The sequence below is a fragment of the Taudactylus pleione genome, unplaced genomic scaffold (genome assembly GCF_031769625.1).
Source record: "Taudactylus pleione unplaced genomic scaffold, aTauple2 ptg000006l, whole genome shotgun sequence".
Classification (NCBI taxonomy): Eukaryota; Metazoa; Chordata; class Amphibia; order Anura; family Myobatrachidae; genus Taudactylus; species Taudactylus pleione.
Genome location: NW_028284409.1, coordinates 1,001,002 through 1,022,224, shown reverse-complemented (window position 1 = coordinate 1,022,224; position 21,223 = coordinate 1,001,002). Strand labels below are relative to the sequence as shown.

Here is a 21,223-nt window from a genome sequence, read left to right as displayed (position 1 = left end):
CCAGTTTGCGACCAACTCTACATCAGGCCTACCAAGTGCATGCCCAATATTTAAATTTTAGGAAGGGACTCCGTGAAAAAATTGTAATTTGTTCAACCATTTGCAGACCCATATGGTAAAGGTACCTGGGAAAATGTGAGAAATCTTGTCTGCTGTCACTTTATTATTAAAGGTACCTGTAAAAATGTCGCAAATCTTGCCTGCTGTCACTTTAGTATTTTCTCCTTCATTAATAAGAACATTTGTATTTTTCTGCTAACATACTGACAGAGTGAATAAAATTGCTATCAACTGAGGGTGTCAGGTGTGAACATCACTTATATATAACTAGTAAATAACCATAATCAAAGTCATGGACAGAAAGATTTGGCAGAAACAAAAATGTTAGCTATTTATTTAAAATATATACTAAAAGAGAGAAGAAGGAAAAAGCTATGGTAGCAAAGACAAAGTTGCCAGCATCAGCAAGATCCAACAATGCACAATAACCAACTCAAACAGTGCATTGCAGACGGATACTGCCCAAGGTGCATAAACACAATCAGAGGTAACCACTCAACCTTCTATCTTGTCTACCATCTCGGTAGGGTGGTGATGCTGCCCACATCAGGGTGGTGCAACCAACTAACCATTCAATGAAGGTGAATGCACCCAAACATTAACAACTTGCACCAAGTCTAATGAACTGCTGTTCTTTCACGCCACAGCAAAGTTCTGATAACCGAATTGCCACACTATCACCATACTAGGCTACATCACCATAGAAATAACCCTAAATAGATACTCGAGAAAAATGAAAAGCCCCTATTTACTCAAATAAATAGCATTGGGCCTATACAAATAAGAACAACAAAACTTAGTAGAGGAATGCAGCACAACATAACCCCCATTGACAAGCACACATTTTGCCTTTCTTACTGGCTTCATCAAGAGCTTGACAGTCCAGCACATCACACCAAACAAGAATTGGGACAATAAATGACCAAACTATTCTACAACTTGGCCATGTTGACAAAAAACACGAGCAATATCATCATAATTGAGCACAAATCCAAGCCTCCTTTTCCCAAGATCGGTACCACCCAAATGGATAACCAACAACCCAGGAACACCAAAATGCAGAGCAAATTCCAACAACCTCGGTCTAAAAAGATATCAAAGCATACCCCTAAAGCCGAGCCATCTCACACCTTGCAAAGCAGGAAATATGGAGGGCTAACAGATGCCAGGAACTTTGCAAACCAAAAAACATAAGAGTGGCCAACCACCTATATTTTCAAATGATGATCAATAAACCTCTTATAAGGAGAAAAATAAAGACAAAATTATTAAAGTGATTCAATATAGCTAACAATATATAAGACCGGATCTGCCAAAATTAATTTTTGATTTGCATAGAGGAGCAACAACAAAAGACACCCAAGGATAAAATGGGTAAGGAAAAATGGGGTGTGGGGAAGAGTAAAGCAAGGAAAAAACAAGTAAAACTCGGCGAGATGTGAAAAACAAAAAGGGACTGTGGGACTGTTATACATTATAATTATATAAATGAGCAGACTTTGCCAAATTATCATCCACCAGGTTAGGTTAAAAAGAAAATAATCCCGTAAGACTTTAACTGACAAAATTGACAAATCCTAAGTAAAATAGACAGGTGAGATGAACAATCAACAATATAATGATGACAGAATGGCAAACAAAAACAAGGTCCACATAAATCAAGACACCAACAATAGAACAATATCAACGATTGGGCCTAATATAATGCTGTAACTGGAGATGAACAGTTCGGTTTTGTCTCGAATCTTCCCACCAACTTTCAGAACAAAGCAAAATGTCATCTTTCACAGACAACTCGGCACAGAATAAAACAATATGTTTTGCCTCATTCTGAGTTACGAAATGGCGGGGAAGATCTGAACCAAAACTAAACCGCAGACATGAGGCCATGCCCCCTTCAGTGCATGCGAGGAGTCCACAGTAGCGCACTGGGTGACACCAATCCAAGTGATGCCACTGCCCATGAGTAATGCCGCGTATCTACTAAGCAACATTACTGAGTGATTGCACCATTACAACATCGTAATCGTGCAATCGCTCAGTAACCGGGCACTAATCGTGCAAAATTAATGTCAGAAACGACTAGCGATGCCTGCTCCCGCTGGTCCTTTCCGACATCAATCATCGCCCGAACAGGCTGGTCAATCTGCCAATAATGATAGATTGCCCATATTCGGGGATGATTGATGTGCCTACACTGAACGATTGATCATTCAGTGTAGGCACAGCACAGACTGTGAAACGACTGCACGATTACAATGTCGTAATCATGCAGTCAATTTTTGGTCTGTTAGTGTATGTGCCCTCCAGCACACTGCAGCAATATCAACAAAAATACTTGAATCCTACATAATAATAGAAATTCAGAGGTATTAGTTACATACATTTGCAAATATATGAATAAGCGCCAGGCCAGTGTCAAGGCTCCTCTATACTGGCATCCCTAACATTATGGGGTTCACATCCGAGGTGCAGGGAACCCCAAAAGAATCTAGCCAAGGACCATCCCCAGGGCATCACACGAAAAAGGGAAAAAAGTTGATAGTGAAGTGTAAAGTATAGATGTGTAAAGATAAATCAATAAGTCTTAATATGATGAGAAAGAGTTAAAATTACATAAATAATAGACAAACAAATATATAAGTGATGAAAAAATATATATGTGAATTAAGTGGTAATGCCCTGAAAAAGGCCCAGCCAGAGCAACTCCGGGGGCCCCCACGCCCAAATGCTCACTCCAAAATAATTGTTGCTACCTAATAGTAGCACCCACTCTGGGTCATATAATTACAAATTAAAGTACTGCATGATAACAGCACATGTATAAGCCGAGAGTTGACTCACCTAGGAGGTACCCCCAGAAACCTCCAAATGGCACTATATGGACCAGCGCATCCTCCCAATGCTTTACAAGCACAAACACCTGTGCAAAGTCATTAAGCTGATGTGAGCGACCACCATACTTTTTGTTTGCTGTTAGTGGATATGCTGCTTAACACCTTACAGGCAAAATTCAACAAGAGGTTGAGCCTGGCACAATGTAATTTTATTTGATCAATTTATGTAATATTTCTATTTGTTTTAGCAATATAGCCATATATTTATAGTCTATATAAATAGAAAAATATTAGTTGAAAGTTAATAAAGGGTGAACTCATTTTGATATTCTTTTGTAACCTACCATTGCATCATGTGATTGCACTTATTAGCTGTCTGTTGTTGTAAGTCAATAGTTGTCTTGTACAAGAAATGGGATTTACCATAAAGTGCACACAGACACACACACGTGATATATGAAGTGCATTATCATCCCAGTACAAATGTCAGAACATATGTTCATATTATTAAACATAATGTCAAGAAGCCTCAATAGCTCCCGTAGATCATGCTCTACTTTGAAAAACATGTTTTTACAAAGAGAAAGTGGATCATTTAAAGGTCACTATTGAACTGGGTTATGCACACACACAACTGTTTAATGCCAAGCACCCTTGTATCTGTCACTCACATCTCACTTCCTGCTTAACAAAAATGTAAATCACGTGTTAAAAGCAATGCTTAACTGAGTTATTAGACATCAACAACAATGTGATACCATGCATTTATTATTACATTGCACATTAAGGATACAATCAATTTATTTTACAATGTCTGTCTAATTTTATTTAAATATTTTGCAATAGTTAACTACACATGCTGCCCCATGCTTTGCATGAAGCAGCACATTGGCACAGTGGTTAGCATTGCTTTCTCAGAGCACTGTGGTCCTGAGTTTGATTGGTGATCAGGGTCCTATTTGTGTGGAGCTTGTATGTTTAGGTGTTTTCCTCCATGTTTTTTCCCATACACCATAAACACGCTGGTAGATTGCTGACTATAAAAAGTGTTTGTGGGTTTATGCTTGTGCATTTGGGAATTTAAACTGTAAAGTCATGTGCATGACAGATATTCTCTCTGTACAGCACAGTAAAAATTGCTAGTCTTATATAAATAATAATAAAAAAAAATGTGATTGCTACCAGATGGGCTTTCACTGACATGGTCGCATCCCATGCAACTCTACCTTCCGTCCCCTGGCATTTTAAATAAGAAATCAGTTCTGTTTATGTGGAAAATTAATTCCCTCCTGTGGTTCACACACGACTGTGATGTAGTAGTCTCTGGGGGCTATTCAATTAAGCGTGCTGTGAATATACCCGGGAAGGAGATACCAGAGCTATTCAATTCAGCGCGCTGTTAAGTCCGACTAGGCTGACTAAAAATGGCTGTTTAGTCATGCTAACTGACATTCTCCAACTAAAGTGCCGGCCACAAGGCTGTTAGTGTTGCGCTAAGCCGGCAAACAGCCTCGCGGTCGGCAATTTAGTCGGATTTCTGCTTGCACCCTCAGGAGAGTGCCAGTAGAATCCTTTAGTTGGCCTAACAGTGCGCTGAATTGAATAGCTCCTGGAGCTCCTTCCAGGTGCTTATAACAGCGTGCTGAATTGAGTAACCCTTTCTGACTGCTACTGTGTAATGCCATTTTTGCTTCAAAGAATGCTGTGCAAACCATAATAAAATGTACCTTAGTGAAAGAGGAAGAATTGTAGTTCCCCTCTGAGAACTACTGTATTTCCCTAATCTCTGCATTCAGAGTACAGAAATTAGCTGGGGACTGATAAGTCCGCACTGAGACCCCATCCGCTGTGCTCTGCATCATGGGGAGGCATAATTGCTACTGGGGGTAGGGTGCATCTATATCTACTTGGGAGGGAATTAATGCTACAAAGCAATTTATTGCCACTGGGGGTGGGGGCATATTTTGTAACAGGGAGATTTTTACCACTTGGGGATGTTATGTATCAATAGGGTCAACTGGTAACTGGGGTGTATGTAGTATTGGGAATATATTACAATTGGGTGGGAAAGCATACAACATGGGACTCTATTACCACTGGGGAGTGGTAGTAAATTCTACAATGAAGACCTATGCACGCAGAGGTGGGGTAAATGCTACATGGTGAATCAAGTGCTATAGTAAGATCTATGGCTGTAAGAATTTTGGAAAAATGCTACAGTGATGAGAAATGATTAGATAGTAATCTGCTGGACATGCCCCCAGTATGGTGCTTTTTGCTTAAATACTGTAGATAAATATGTTTTCAAATAATTGTTTTTGACTTAACTAACAAATATTTTTTACACATATGTCCTCAGAAATTCTTTTGTTTAATTGAGTGTTTAAACAAAAAAAAGGGAGCAATATTTTCACCCATACAATAAGCCAAAGATACTTATGTTTAACTGTGGGATTTAAACAAGGAATTGATCAGTACATTTTCTGGTAAAAAAAAAAAAAAGAGTATCAAACAGTATCTGAGGGGCCTGTTTATCAAATTGAGAAGATCCCTAAATCCTGTAAAAAAGAAAGTATGTTATCAAAGAATTAAAGGTGTCTCCATATTTGCAATTCCTCACAGGATGCAATTGCTGTCATCCAATCACCTTCAGTGTTTCCTCCGCTACGTTAACCTATTTGTTTATTAAGCATCCAAAGCCTTCTTATATCTGAAGAATTATCAAGTCTCATATTTAACAACCTCCACCTTCCTTCAACAAATTATTTCCCAAATGTGTACAATCTTCTTTCCTGACCAGGTAGTATAAGATCTAAATCACACCTTAGCGTCAGTTTTTGATCAAGTGGCTCCAATTACTTATTCTTCTCAGCATCAACCACAATCTCAGTCATGGCATACAGAAGAAGTGCATTGCGTTCACAAATTCTCCCACATATTAGACCATAATTGTCTATAGTTTTGTACTTCTCATGACTTCCTCAAATATACTGCTATCTATTACCCTGACTAAAATGCTGGGGTTATTGTCATATACTTTCAAGCTGGCATATCCATCCAGACTTCTAACTCCAAACACCTATTTAATACATACAGTGTTAAGTTATTTTTCTCAAACCACTACACCAACCCATCTGGTAACCATCACTGCCCATGATTTGCTTCATAACTGAAGTACAAGTGTCTCACACCTTTTATTTGCTTGATCTCACAAATAAACATCTACCTATTCCATTCTTCTACTTCCAAACTACTACCTGACCATCTTCCTTATCCCCTCACAAATCAGTTTGTCATGCCTCTTGTGTTCAACGTAACTTTTAATAGCATCTGTTATCTCCTCCTCTTTACTGTAATATTTCATTATTAATCAAGTATGTGGTTATTACTCATAGTATGGGAAAAATATTCTAACCCAAATTCTCTTCAACATTACCAATAATTAAATTTCCCATGAACTATGCCTCTCCAAATTTCTTGAGAGACTCGCCTACTGTTCATTCTCCTCTCATACTGCCTTTCCTTACATAACCTATTGGACTGTCTTCAAGGTCAGGCTTTTATTACTAACACTCCCCAGATTGTACATGGACTAAGATGATCATTGATTTGATCACTGATTTGTTAGCCACTTACAGTAGTTCTCATACAAACAATGTATTCCCAAGGGCTTCAGGGAACCATCCTATTCTACTTCTCATTCTACCTATCATACTACTCCTTGAAGGTCTGATTCAGAGTCCTAGGCAAAGCAAGTGCATTAGCAACCGAATTGCAAGCTAGATAATAACTGCAGATCTTGTATTCAGAGTTGGCCATATCTATGAAATTGCACTGCCCCTATACTGTATATCTATGAGTATAGATATGCACCAACCCTATCCTGGGCATGAATCTGAGTAGCTTGCAAAGTAGCCCTATCTGCATATTTTTGCACGATGGACCTAATTCAGAGTTGTTTGCTTTTGCACAGCACCTGCGTCTTTGTACAGTATGTAGCTGCTGTGCCAAAATATGCTAATACCTACAGGAGGCATCTGAAGGAAAAAGATGCCTCCTGCTGGCATCTCAGATCCGATGCCTGTGTCCAAATATGCAGGATCGGATCAACATCATGACCATCAGTCGTGATGTGTGCAGAATCGATCATCTGAGAAAGCCTAATCTCCTGCCTGCTTGCATGGCCACTAAATCTGCATCATAAGATGCAGACACAGTAAATACAGATAGCGCCGCCCCGCCCCCACCCCCAAATGGTTGCAGCATGTTCATCATGTTGTGGCTTGGGGGCACTGCGTGTGATGCTGCAGAACCCTTTCTGCACATGAGCAGAATGGGTCACTTGCAAGCGCGGTCCCGCTGCCATTGGAGATGTACGCAAACCATTAGGTTTGAGTACATCTCTGTATCAGGCACTATGGCCCTCATTCAGACGCAGTCGCAAGAAGCGATCGCTCTCTCTGAATGAGGGCGGCTGCTTCTTTTTTTTTAGTGCAGCCTCCTGGTCGCTAGCTAAGCTGTGGGTTACCACCCACAGCTTAGTGACTGACCAGGGTGATGGTCGCGATGGTCAAGACCATCATGACCATCGGGGCTTGCGAGATGAGACCCTAAGGTTGGGTCTTGGCAAGAGCAAGCCCCAGGGAGCTTCCTGCTCTGATTGAGCAGGAAGCTCCCCACTGACATCATTGCTGATGTCAGTGGTGCTGCCCCCAAACGGCAAGCGTTCTGTCGGGAATGCCTCCGTTTGGCCGGCCACCCCCCCTGCCCGCCTCCCACACAGGGTGAGCTATCAATCACCATCGACAGCTCGCCCCCTTTGGTGCGAGACCCGTAGGGACAGAGCGCCCGTCGCTAGCCGGGTCTCGCGCATGCGCACGTCGGAGCCAGCTCCGACATGCGCATGCCCAGTGGGCAAACATCGACCTGGTTGCGAGCACTCAGCGCTTGCGACCTGGTCTGAATAAGGCCCTATGTCTGCTGTGGAGCTACAGTATTCAGAGTATCTTGGAAGTTAGCTGGATCTCCACTTGCAGCTAAATGGGTGAAACTAACTGGGCAGCAATGGGGCAGTCACAGTTACATAAGTTTGGTTTGAGTTTGTTACCTATTCAGGAGTAAGATTACAAAAGATATAGTGATTTCAGATAGATCTCTTGCGCCCTGGATATGCATGGTACAAATTTGTGCTGATACAGATGATAACTGCTCTCATTAGCGAATGTATAGAAGCTGTGCTGCCAACTCTGGATATGGGGAATAAAGTGCAGTTCTGATTCAAGGATGACACTCAGACAGTGAGCCTGATGGGCAGAGTTTCTTGCTTGAAAATATTTGAAGATCTCTGTCTGTATTCAATCTGTATTCACATCTTGTAACATACAGTACATTTAAGAGTCATTTCCAGAATATGTACCAGTGGTGCATTGATGTTTTTCTGAGATGGAGTTTTCTTAGACTTTGGGCAGTATTCAATTTGAGGCAAGAAGCTGTTATTGGCGATAATTTATCGCCAATTATGTAATTTTCGCCTATTTTAATTATCCCCGTATTCAATTTCAAAGACTTATCCCCATTTTTTTACAAAACTTTTCGCACCGGCGAAAAAAGTTTTCTCCAGTGTTTAGCTGGCGAAATAAAGTGCAGAATTGGGATTTAGGGGTGCAGACTTAAAAAAAATAGCCTGCACCCCTAGGAGTGTCCCCTAAAAATAATCTGTGTCAAAAAAAGATAAAATAAAAAATCGGGACACCCCAAAAAAATAACTTTAAATTTGGGGGTGAAAAAAAAAATACGGAACAAACTTCTAAAATAGCAAAATTAATTCCAGAGGGGTTTCCCACATATGCGGCAGTTGTTTTCTTCATTGCGGGTAGTAGTGGCAGGTGCATTTTTGAAGAATTTTTAAAAATCATTTTAGGGACTTAAAAATATGCTTGCACCCATTGTCATGTACCCCAAATTTGATGGGCATAGTTATTCCCCCCCCCCCAAAAAAAAGCTAAGTGCTATTCTTCACCACTTTCTGCCAGGCGCATTTATGCACCTACTGTGGCTATTTGAAAACCCGACTTTCCTTCACCAGGCAAAAACGGGGGGTACCCATAGTGATCCACCATGTCTGGACATCTTTAGGGGGTCCCAGGAACATTTCATGAAAATTCCAAAATTTTTTCGTTACTTTTCCGCCAGGTCCCGCTTTCGCTGATTCCTAATTGAATAAGGGGACAAAGTGGGCACGTGCCCTATACTTTATCCCCGTCAAAACCTCCGATGTGGAGCAAAAAGTCCAGCACGGACTTTTCGCTCCAAATTGTATACTCCCCCTTTGTCTCTGTGATGGCCAATGTTCTATTGATATTTTGTGGGCAGGGCAGGCAGGCAGGCTCCAATATGTATAGGGCATACTATACTGAATGTGCACCTTCAGTCACATACCCTTGTATTTAAAACACATATTTTTCAGCATGCAATGTACGGGACTTAAACTCTCATCCTCACGCACTGCAGTCAGAAATCTAGCACATGAAGCTGTTTGCTCCTGTATATGAAGCCTGGTAATTCTAACTATATGAAGTTAGTTGTAACTGTCGATTTAAAACCATTGCAGCTAAGCTGAGCTGACTCACAAGGCAACCTGACTCACAAACCAACATTTCTGTCTGACTGGATCATATACTATTACTTCACTAAGCATGATTTCCTATTGCAATATGGCTGCACCAATATGCAACTGGGGCCACCTAGCCTCGTGTATTAAACTCCTAATTTCCAATAGGTTATAAACTCGCAAACAGGGTGCTTTTATCTCGTTTTTCTCAATATCCAGTCTTGTTTATTTTCTACTATGCTTGCTTTCAATTGTAAAGTGCTGTAGTATACGCTTGCACTATATAAATATCCTGACAAGTGTTAGAGAGGCTACTCAACTTTCTGCACATATCACAAGTTGTCAGGTTAAAAATGGAATACAGTCTGTTCTCCAAATACACTTTCCCCTCATGCATTAGTATAATCTGTTATTCCTGGTCCAACTAGTTACTACTATACACAAATCCAAACTTATGTGTTACTTTATTTCTGCTGCCAACTATCAGTAGCTTGTAAATCGCAGACGAATCCCTCTTTTGCTGAAAGTCTTAAAAGTATATGGTATGTTTGTGACACTGGGGCATATGTATCAAAGCTTGATGTGAGATAAAATTGTGATATATATATATATCACCAATCAATCAGCTTCTAACTTACATTTGCAGGCTGTGTTTAAGAAAGGATAGTTTGGAGCTGATTGGTTGGTGATATATATTTCACAATTTTATCTCACATCAAACTTTGATACATATGCCCCACTGAGAGTTATTATTAATAATGCAGCAAAACATCTGGTCAACTTATGTGTCTCGTATTCATATTAATTTGCCTATTTCTTTGTAATCATTCTCTTTCATTTCCACCTATTTTTCCCTCTGGATTTCTCCTCTTCTCCCTGTTCTCCCCTACTGGCCACTGTCCTTCCCACTCCCAATGCTCTTCATTATATATAGAAAAAAATCCTAATTGACAATCTCTTCTAGATTTTTGTTTTTGTCCACTATCTCTTGAACATACAGTAAAGTTTGACTTCTTTATTTGATTATTTTCTTGCTTTAGTAAGCTAGCACCATTGGTAACATAGGACTTGTTCATATTCTTTTGGTTGTAAAATTGATTGACCTTGAATAAAATAAACGTATAAAATGTTAATAGATAAAAAGCAAAAACAAATTAAAGTTAACAAAATAAAACAAAACTGTGAAAAAGAAACAAAAAGTACATATTTACTAAAGTTCATCATATAAGTCATGTAAAGTATTGTCCATAACTATTGTGCACTTTATATAACTATGGAAAACTATTTCAAATACAGTATCTCTTTGTTGCCATAGAGATGACCCAGTTAGCAGTGAAGTTTTACATTATAAACAATACAGCTTTCAAATCTCCAGACTTTCATGTTCCATATATTCTACTATATATCTTTTCCAATATGTATTCAATACCACAGCTTTTACAATGTACAATCTTCACATTCATCAATTTATATATTGTCACCATTTCAGACAGAGTGCTTGTAATGTTAATTGCTATATAACTAGAAGCACCCACATCAAACAAATTATTGTACTGACCTTGAATTTCTCCTTTAGGCATATAAAATGCTTAAATGATTACAGTAGAGAATCTATGAACACTCATTTGCAGAGAGGCTGCATTTTATTGTCAAAGATTCTTTTTATCTGTGTGCCAAGCTGGAAGCTGTGCTCATACCAGAAAACAGGTCTGGCAGCAGAACATCAGCGGAACCTGTGACCTGCTGATTAGCACTGTTCTCAGCTACTATTGTCACAAATTGGTTATGATGCTATAATTAAATCTACCTCAATAGTACATGTCGGTACTTGTGTACTTTACGGACTCATTGCAGAGAGAACCCAAATGTCTTACACTCATTATTATTATCAATCATGGTAATGTCTAAATCCCCTTCACGGAGAGGACCCTGACGTCAGCAGCCAGTGTACAGCATCATTCCCTACCATCCAAGTGGGCATAGAGGGGGAATATAACCTTGTAGCGAGACACCGAGCCCGCAATGGTAGAACTTTCTTCTTTAGGTGGGGGCAACCTGCAAGGGTACAGCTGTCTCCTTTAGGTGGGGACAACTTTCGGTACTTGTGTACGTAAAGTACACAAGTACCATTTAAAACATTTACTGTGTTCTCTCTGCAATGAGTCCGTAAAGTACACAAGTACCTACATGTCTTATTCCATTAAGAAAACAGTATGTATTACAACCACTGGAGAAGCTAGAATTGGCTTGTACTTATAGGATATAGTGTACCTCTACTCTAAAACTGAACACACACTAGACGATTTTCTACAGGATTTGACGCATCGGAATGACAAATCGTTCAAATTTGTGCAAATCGTGCAGTTTCCACGAGCGATAACAATCTGATGCGTGGCCCTACGGGTTGTTAATTGTATCTTCAGATCTTCCCTACTGCAGGGAAGATCTGTCAATCTCGTTAGCGACAGATTGTGGAAATCGCACGATATATCGTTAGGTCGTTGAACACTTTTTGCACTATATAGTTTGTCCAGGACTGCCGGGGTGTTCAAGGAAAATTGTTAACGACATTGCATCGTTTGCTAGTCGTCCATTGTGGGGGCACCTTCAGTCTACTCTAAGATTTTGTTGTTTTTCATGAGGTTGTTGTATAGACACTCCACAGACTTAAAACAGTGGATTTTCTCAGCCACAGAGGACCCGAAGCAGAGTCAGACATAAATCATGTTTATGTGCTCATGCTTTGTGTGCAGAGAAATAAATGCATGTACTGCCCATATGCAGCAGTGTACGTGTCTTTCAGTCCACCCACCCCCTATCTGTATGCTTGGTTAGCTACTAGTCATGTGGTGAGTGGTGATGACTGACTAAAACTATGTTTGCTTGGCAGTGTCCAAAGCATTTTGATAGGGGTGGTAGTTACAGTAACGGCATATTGGTGGAAGTCTTTAGAACTACAATTATGTGAATTTAGTGCCCTCTTGTAGTTATTAGCCTTTAATTTGACCATCTGGCATACAGTATATGTAAGCAGACAAATTTCCACCAAACATTTAACGTATGTTTTTGAGTTAGAGTTATAAAAAGGTCACATGACAATTCTTTTCTCTCCTTTCTTCTTTATGGTACTGTATGCAGCAGAAAAGGCCGTGTGGTGGTAGGATAAATTACGCTTTTGATTCTAATGGGTTAATTCAATTAAAAGCAAGGTTCAGTCAGGATGTGCGGCTACGCACACCGCTTATTATGGTACTCTGACACCATGGGGTGCAAGGTAAAATCTGTTATGTTGGTGGAGATGCTGGTACTTTGCAGATGCTAACACATGTAATTTCCATACCAGAATAAATATAATAAAATCATAATGGAAATCAATAAATACAATACGTTTTGTAAGTCTATTACATGTTAACTGTTTCTAAAAATGTAGCCTTTTTTGTAGGAAATTGCATTATTGAATGGCAAAAATGTTTTCAGATTTGTTACCTTATTTTTCACATTTTGCCTTAATGATCCCTACCTGCCACATTCACGTTACAGTTGTATTAAAGTATATTTACTTAACTTAAAGGGAAGTTTGAGATAAAATGTTGCTTTTTATTTACTTAGTACTTCTCACAACAAGTTAAAATAAGCCAGTTCAAATGGGTAAGATTCTGCTGCCTTAGATAATAGATACATGAATAAAAACATCAAAACAGTTAATGTATTTCTTATTTTGTTTCCCTGTAGGCTTGTGACTGTGCTGGTCCAGGATCTCTAAGTACACAATGTAATCCAGACACAGGTTGCTGTTTCTGCCGTCCAAATTTCTTTGGGGACAAATGTAATACTTGCAGAGTGGGATACTGGAATTATCCGCACTGTGTTAGCTGTGATTGCTTGTTGGCGGGAAGCGAATCAGAGAGCTGTGATCAGGAAACACATAAATGTCCCTGTGCCGAAATAACAGGACAGTGCAGCTGTAAGGTAATACAAGTAAAACCAAATGAAAAACAAATATGTGCATATGTTTTACATAAAAGCATTAATGTCATATTCTATCCTTTTTTGTATGCCGTTGCTAATGCTGGAAGTAGACCATTTATACACATATCTGGCTGGTTTATTTCTGTTTTATATATTTAAAATCAGACTATAGGAAAGCTGTAATAGATGTGGACTAGACACACTTCTTTCTATGTGAAATGATTATCATTAAACAACATTGAGGGTTTCTATTAATGCTTGCCTTCTGTTAAGTATATTACATTAACTGAAGAGAAGATATTTGCTTGCAGATTATACTAGTCTGCCAGAGGAAAATGCACAAGTTAAATGTTTTTTTTATAACTGTTTAACCACACAGCTATAATTTGGAAACAGGCCAGGCGGATGAATTACAGTACACTGGTTTTCGTACAGAGCACTACTTGCATTTTCCATTAGGGTAACTGAATTTTAACTGCATAAAGAGCTTTAGTTTGCTGCAAATGATTATTTTCATTCCATTATATGAGGAGCATTTGAAATACTTTGCTGGCTTATTTTCCAACTTTAACATCGGCTGGGTGATTGACACTTCATGAAACATATTTAAGTAAAACACAGGTTTATTTATAATAATACAGCATTTTCAGTTTGCTTGTAATGCACGAACATATAATGTCATTAACCATAAATAACTTATCTTTAGGATCTGCTTACTGTAAATGGGTGTTACATACATGGGTTTTATTGTACTGTATTGTATTGGAGCTCTGTAGACACACAGCAGCATGTCTAGAGCCTGGAGAAAGGTGTACTAGAAACCACACATTAGTATCACACATGGTGGTGACATTTAGAACATTTGAGCAAGCACAAAGGTGTATGCTTGGGATGTTAGTGTACAGCACATAGTAATACATTTAGAACAATGGAGCACGACACAAAGTATAATAAGCACATTGGTATTAAAAACACACTAATGAAGTTAGAGCACTGGATCATGGCACACAGGATTATAATAAGGACACTGAAGCACTAGACACAGTGTTGAGGTTAAAACTCTGGAACAGGGTACATGAGAGTATAATAAGAACACTGGGGCACAGTACACAGTGGTGAGGTTAGTACTCTGGATCACAGTAGACATGTGTTTGATGAGGATATTGAGAGCACTTGATGATGGTAGTATAGAAGAGTTATGGAGATGGATGCCTGTATACTCTTGTATGTCATGCTTCAGTGTTCTAATCTCGTGTGTATACAGAGCTCCAATTTTACACCTCCTCTGCTTGTCTACACATGTATTAGATTACGTCCTATTACTGTGCATCTTAGATCTCAGTCCGTTTACAGTACTTCCTGCCTCTTTTCCAGTGGAACTTAGTGCCTCATAATTTGTGCCTTATTCTTCCTTGGTGCCTCTCTTCCTTCCTCCCTATAGTCATGTCTTGTGCTTGCCTGGAGGAAAATGACATGTGGAGTATGTGCAGCAAAGTAAGTTCTGGCCCTACAAAGATCCAACATAGAACCACACCATGGAGAGAGTTGCAAATTCTGACAGGTTATTTGGAGAAACAGGAAGCTATGCAGAGCCAGGGGCTCTGTTTGCAAAACTTGTCCACACTCTTGGATACATTTCAAGTATATTAACCAATTCTCCTGCTCAACTACATCCACAGTCACATGAGCCAGCTATTGCTCCTGCTCCGGGTACATATGATTATGACTCAAGACTGTGTTTAGGCTTTCTAAAACAGTCTGCAATCCTGTTTTAGGACTAATGTGTCATATGTAATTTCTCTCCTCTCCACTATAACTTTAGAATGGGCAACTTTACTTTGATAAATGAACCTTTTAGTACTGCAAGCAATATTTTTGATAAGTCAGGATGGGTCACGTCATCTGTATCCAGCATCCTGTGCTCAACATGGATCCCTGACCATGGAGCAATATGTGATCCAGTTCCGCACTTTATCCTCTAAACTCCAGTGGAATGATGAAGCTCTATTCTCATTCTTCTGGCAAGGTCTTGTGGACAGAATCAATGATGAATTAGCTGCTCATGAGTTAACTATTACTTTGGATTAAATAATTTCTTTCAGCAAAATAGTTGATCTGTGTTTATGAGAGCATATAAGTTTTATCCGCCAGCTCAGTTATCGGTGGAACCAATGGAAGTAGGCTGGTCTCATGTAACTACTAAGTTATGTGAAATACACTTTAAGAATAAGCTATCTATAGTGAGCTGCCATGGAACATGATTCACAGTAATAAGACCAAAGTCTCAAACATGTGGAGACATGTGGTGGAGGTGTAGAATTGGAGCTCTATAGACGCATGATAGTATAGAGGACTTGGTATTGAGGACTTGAGGTGATGGGTTCCAGGGATGCCTATAGCAGTATATATACAACACTGGAGCACAGCACACAGGGTAATGCTTGGGACACTGGAGTACATCACATTGTGGTGAAGTTCGAAAATCTCTGAGTTGGGAGCTGATTGGCTGGCCCTTAATCAGGATTCTCTGTTTGTAATGGTAAATTCTAATAAATTTTAAACCTCAGTCAGTCGCATATGCTGAATTCGAGCTGTGACTCCCTCCATGTCTCGTACCTGTCTGAGATGAGACTGGATTGCAAGTTGAGGTATGGAGTCATGGAGACCACAGAAAATGGTAAGAAACAAAGCACACAAAATATATTGAAAATAATGGCCACTGCATCTAACATGTACCTAAGTGGCTTGGAGTATCAGAATTGCTTTGCCAATCAGACACAAATGTGTTTTTATTTTATTTATATGTCTTCCCTTGCATATGTACAGGTATGTGCCGGCTTCCCATCCCTTATTGTACAGGATTCAGTGATTATTTGTGATAAACAAGGCTTTCTTGCAGTGTGAGGTGTCTTTTTACACTTTGTTCCTGGTGTTTCAATACATTTGAATGAATGGGTGTGTTTTTCATGGTTGCAACCAATAAGACACAGTCATCATTAGTATCTTCACAGTCATCACTATCCATTTTTAACCTTATACCAGGGTCAGACTTGACACAGCTCAGCTGCCTTCAGGAGTCTGTGTTTGCATCTTTTTTTGTCAGCCATATTTGTCTCAGCTTGAGACTAAATGCCCAGAACACACCCTTACTGTGCTTCCGTTCAGACTGCAAATTGCAGTCACATTGAAGCCCACTTTCTGCGAGTTCATAGTTCATACCCATTGCAGTTCCCTAGTCACAACAAGTTTCATGTCAGATTTGAGACAAAATTAGATGTCCAAAGGCACAAATGTGCAGTAAAGAAAATTTTAATTTTAGGACTGAAAACGTTTTTATGACCGACTCTCAACAAGTATGTTTGGTGTAAGATAAACTTGTCTGCAGTCAATCAATTTACTAAGAATAAGTGACATCAATGGAGCACCACCTAAAATTCATGAGTTGTGTCTTATATTCATGAGATGCTGACTTGTCATATATTTAAGTGTAACATTCTCATGAATATTAGGTTAACCCACAAAATATCTTTGTTCGCTGTGTGTAAGCGAAATGCACAATTTTAAATTCCTTTGGTTGTGGTTAGAGCCACATAAATGCTTTGCAACTCAGGTGCTTATTTTTTGTATGAGAATGTACAGACCAGTCAACATGACACCATCTATCCGGTGTAAAATGTTCTGTTCCCAATTAATTTAATATTACAGCAACCTGCACTGAATTAACTAATTAATGTTTGAAAAACATGCTTTTCATAAATCAATTAATTCTGCCCAGATACCTGCAATATAGTGCTTTAAAATTCAGAACTCTCTTTCATTCTCATTGTATTCTCAGGAACTCTTCCTTTATATGTATAATCATCAACTAAAACCTATGTTTCAAACTACAGTAACTGAGATATTAAATATTCTCTATATAAAATACTAGGCACTTAACCAGAAGCAGACTGACCCATGAAGTGTGCCTGACTGAACCCAAATAATGATTTTCATTTGAACAGATAATGTTAGCCATACTGCTAAAATGCTTTTATGCATCATGTACTGTAGTTCTCAGTTCTGCAAACTTTTCTTCATGACATCTCTGTCAGAGCAAAGTAACTTTCTGTCAGAATGTCATGGCCTGCATATTTTAACATTTTGAAAGAAATGTCATAAATGCAAGCAACTATTGTGAGTTTCAAATATTTTAACATACAGATAAATATGAGCCTTAATCAGTCGATGAACAAAGTGGATTAATAACTTTAGTATTTAGTTCCTAACAAAACATCCCGCAATCAGTAGCTCAGCTATGCATTGCCGTTGTTCTAGTACACAGGTTCTCAAACACGGACCTCAGGACCCCAAACAGTGTATGTTTTCAAGGTTTCCTCACTGATTCACAAGTGAAATCAACTATGCATTTTCCATTGTGTAAACTGGAATAATAAAGTAACTATTTAAATAATCAAAAGGACAAGGCTCATTATTTAAAGCAGAATGAAACATGGCAAAAAATGTCTGCAGTAGCTAAAATAATCCTAAAACCTTTTAACATTACCTTTTCTTTATAGTATTTTATTATTGTATATACAGTATGTAGGCTTATTTTTATTATTCTAACATATTGGAAAACAGGTTTTGGAGGACAGATCTCGGCATTTGTAGCAACCACACATGCGTCGGAGCCAGTACATGCAACTATGAGCAACTACTGTAAGGGCAATTCACATTCGCTAATCTCTACTTGAGTGGGCTGAACTCGGTGGCAGTTAGGTGTTCATGTATAGAAGAAGTGTGTCAGGTTTCGGCCTAGGATCGTCCGTTACTCACCGCTGCACTGACTTCCCCTGACTTCACGTGTGGTCAGACGTCTGGTACAGCGGCGGGTGACAAGCTGAGGATTATGCCTTAGGTGCATTATAGTCTGGGTCTGCTCTGTGATTTTGTTTCCGTGGTTTCCTTCATGGACGCAGCCATGACAGTCTTTATCACCTGACTGACCCTCCATCCAATGGAAGCTTGGTTGTTGTCAGCTGACGCTGTGTTTTAATGATCTGCTACCTCTGGGTATATAACTAGGCTCCGGACAGCAGGAAGTTACCTGTGTAATGATGTTGCTACTTGTGTCTACTTGCTTTCACTACATTCCAGGTACCCTTGTTGTTACACCCTCGAATTCCCTAAGTGCCATCTCCTTGTGCAGCAGTGCGTCAGAACACCTTGCCTGTGTGTTTACAAGTGCCATCTCCTTGTGAAGCAGTGCATCAGAACACCTTGCCTGTGTGCCATTACAAGTGCCATCTCCTTGTGCAGCAGTGCATCAGAACACCTTGTCCATGTGCCATTACAAGCGCCATCTCCTTGTGCAGCAGTGCATCAGAACACCTTGTCCATGTGCCATTACAAGCGCCATCTCCTTGTGCAGCAGTGCGTCAGAACACCTTGCCTGCGTGCCTTTACAAGTGCCATCCCCTTGTGCAGCAGTACATCAGAACACCTTGCATGCATGCTTAACAAGTATCCTATCCTGGTGCAGCAGTGTGTCAGTACATCTTGCCTGCGTGCAACCCCAATTGCCCACTCCTAGTGCAGCAGTGCTGCTTTCTGAAGTATATCACTCAGGACATCATTTGTGTTCTCTATTCCCATGGATATCGGATACCTGACCAAAGGACAGCGACCTGCCTGCTGGGTGCAGCTTAAACCCATATCCCGCTTGGAGAGGTCACTGGTGAACACCTCCCAGCAGGTTAGACTCTGCGTCTTTGGCCAGGTCTTGCCATTATCCAATATTTGTGGATGAGGAGATCATACATTCAGGCCCCTCGACTCCGTTTTCTCCCTCAAACCCGGATCTCAACTTTCAACCCCTAAGTAGGGGTTCGCTTAGTGCCAAGCCTGACAAAGTGTTTTGTGGACATGTAGGTAGAATTGCGGGCTCCTCAGAGGTGAGCGTACATGAAGATCCTGTTGATCTGATTAATCTTTTGCATCAGGTTAAGGCTGATGCAAAGGCATGCGCTGATAGTGATGACAGCTGCTTTCATAAGCAGATGGATTGGGGGGAAGGGGCAACTCTGAATACAGGCTGAAATCTACCTTTATTTCTGAGTACAAAATGCAGCTGAAGATGCAGACGAATTGTAGGAGGCCTTGAATCAGCCCCTATGTGTCAGACAACATTTTATGAGAAGTTTATAACACTGCCATATTAAAATGAGCATTCATTTCAAGCATTCTCCTTAAAGTGTACAGAGCTGTCATTGAATTACTTTCAACAAGTTATATCAGGTAACAGATGTCCATGATGTAATGCATGTTTAGTTATACAGTACGTGTAGTATATTTAAATTAAGTGCATGTAGCATTTCTGACTCACCAGCAAAATGGAAATTGATGCAATGTGATAAGACATGTATTATAAGAGGAAACATGTATATGGATAAGAATGAATAGTGATGTCTGCCAGGTTTGAAGTGCAATGTCACACAGAGTGGGAGATTCTATCTCACCGCTGCTGTCTGTTACATTGTGATAAGGCAGCTGCCTGCATTCTGAGTATTATGATAAATGGAAATCACAGAACTTCCACTGCTGTTTATGTTGTTTCCAAGAATGTACAAAGCTCTTTTAGCTTTGAATAAAAGTCTAACAAAATTGTACGGAACAATGTGCTTATTTAGCTTAGGATGTGTAGCGATAAAATGGTCCCTTTTAATACTGTTTCAGTCTTTGTGCCTCCTTTAAATATCCCTGCCATGTTCCCATAGTTTACCAGTTCAAAATATCATGTCAATAAAGAATTCAGTTTAGTTTAAAATCATAGTAAGCTATATAAAGATGGCTGGTTATACGTTTATTGTAGAACATTTCAAGAGATCTTGATTTAACTTTATTGTTACCCTAGGCTGCTTGAACTGTTCAGCCTCTCCCCAAAAGATGTGTCCTCATACACCTAGTGTTAACATGCCATTTGGCACGTAGCAACTTTTTATTTACATTTTGCATCTTATTTGCATCGCAGAGGCATTAAAACACCACTCAAAGTGTACTAGATATACTGGGCTGCTACATTAACTTCACAGCAACTAGTTTTAAACTAGAGATGTGCGGTTCGGTTCTCTAGAAATCCGAATCCACACTAATTATGTGAATCCGGGTAAATCCGAGCCGCGGTTCTAATCTCCTGAGGAGATCCGGGTAAATCCGGGTTGCGGTTCTGATCTTTTTGCGGTACGGAATTCGGATTTTGGAATGCATAAATTACATGATTTTAGCTGTTTTTAAATCTTTTTATCTATTTTTTTATTTAAAAATTCCAGAACCTAAAAAAAACCACTTGAGTGTGGTTTGCAAAACCAAATCCAGATTCAAAAGCTTGAAGGAAATACAGATCCAAAACCAAAACACGGGGGTCGGCGCACATCCCCATTTTAAACACATACAAATTTGCAGATGAAGCGCAATGGAACTTGGCATGAAAAAAAGCAGCAGCCACTGAATCATAGCACTACACATACAGATTTCAGACTCGCGCAGATATGCACAAATGTTGTACATCAAATTGATCAGTACAGTCTAGCTTAGCAGTTTTGTAATTTCCAGTTGTTTCCTGTGTGAGAATAAGATGCACATGTTGAGCGAATAAGAATCTCGGTCCCAGCTAGTCGGCCAGGACCAGGCATGCAGAGAATGGCTATTTGGCTTGACTGACCATACAGTGTATGAGGACACTGATACAGTGTATCTGTACACACATACA

The 21,223-nt window shown here is 39.6% G+C and overlaps 1 protein-coding gene across 1 annotated transcript in view; it reads left to right on the top strand.

Annotated features, from left to right (window-relative positions):
• LAMA2 (laminin subunit alpha 2) overlaps window positions 1-21,223 on the top strand; it is a 901,593-nt gene that overhangs the window by 569,951 nt on the left and 310,419 nt on the right. Inside the window, exon 24 of the mRNA XM_088452064.1 lies at window positions 13,240-13,476. Coding sequence (XP_088308190.1) covers window positions 13,240-13,476 — 237 coding nt within the window. The remainder of the gene's footprint in view (window positions 1-13,239; window positions 13,477-21,223) is intronic.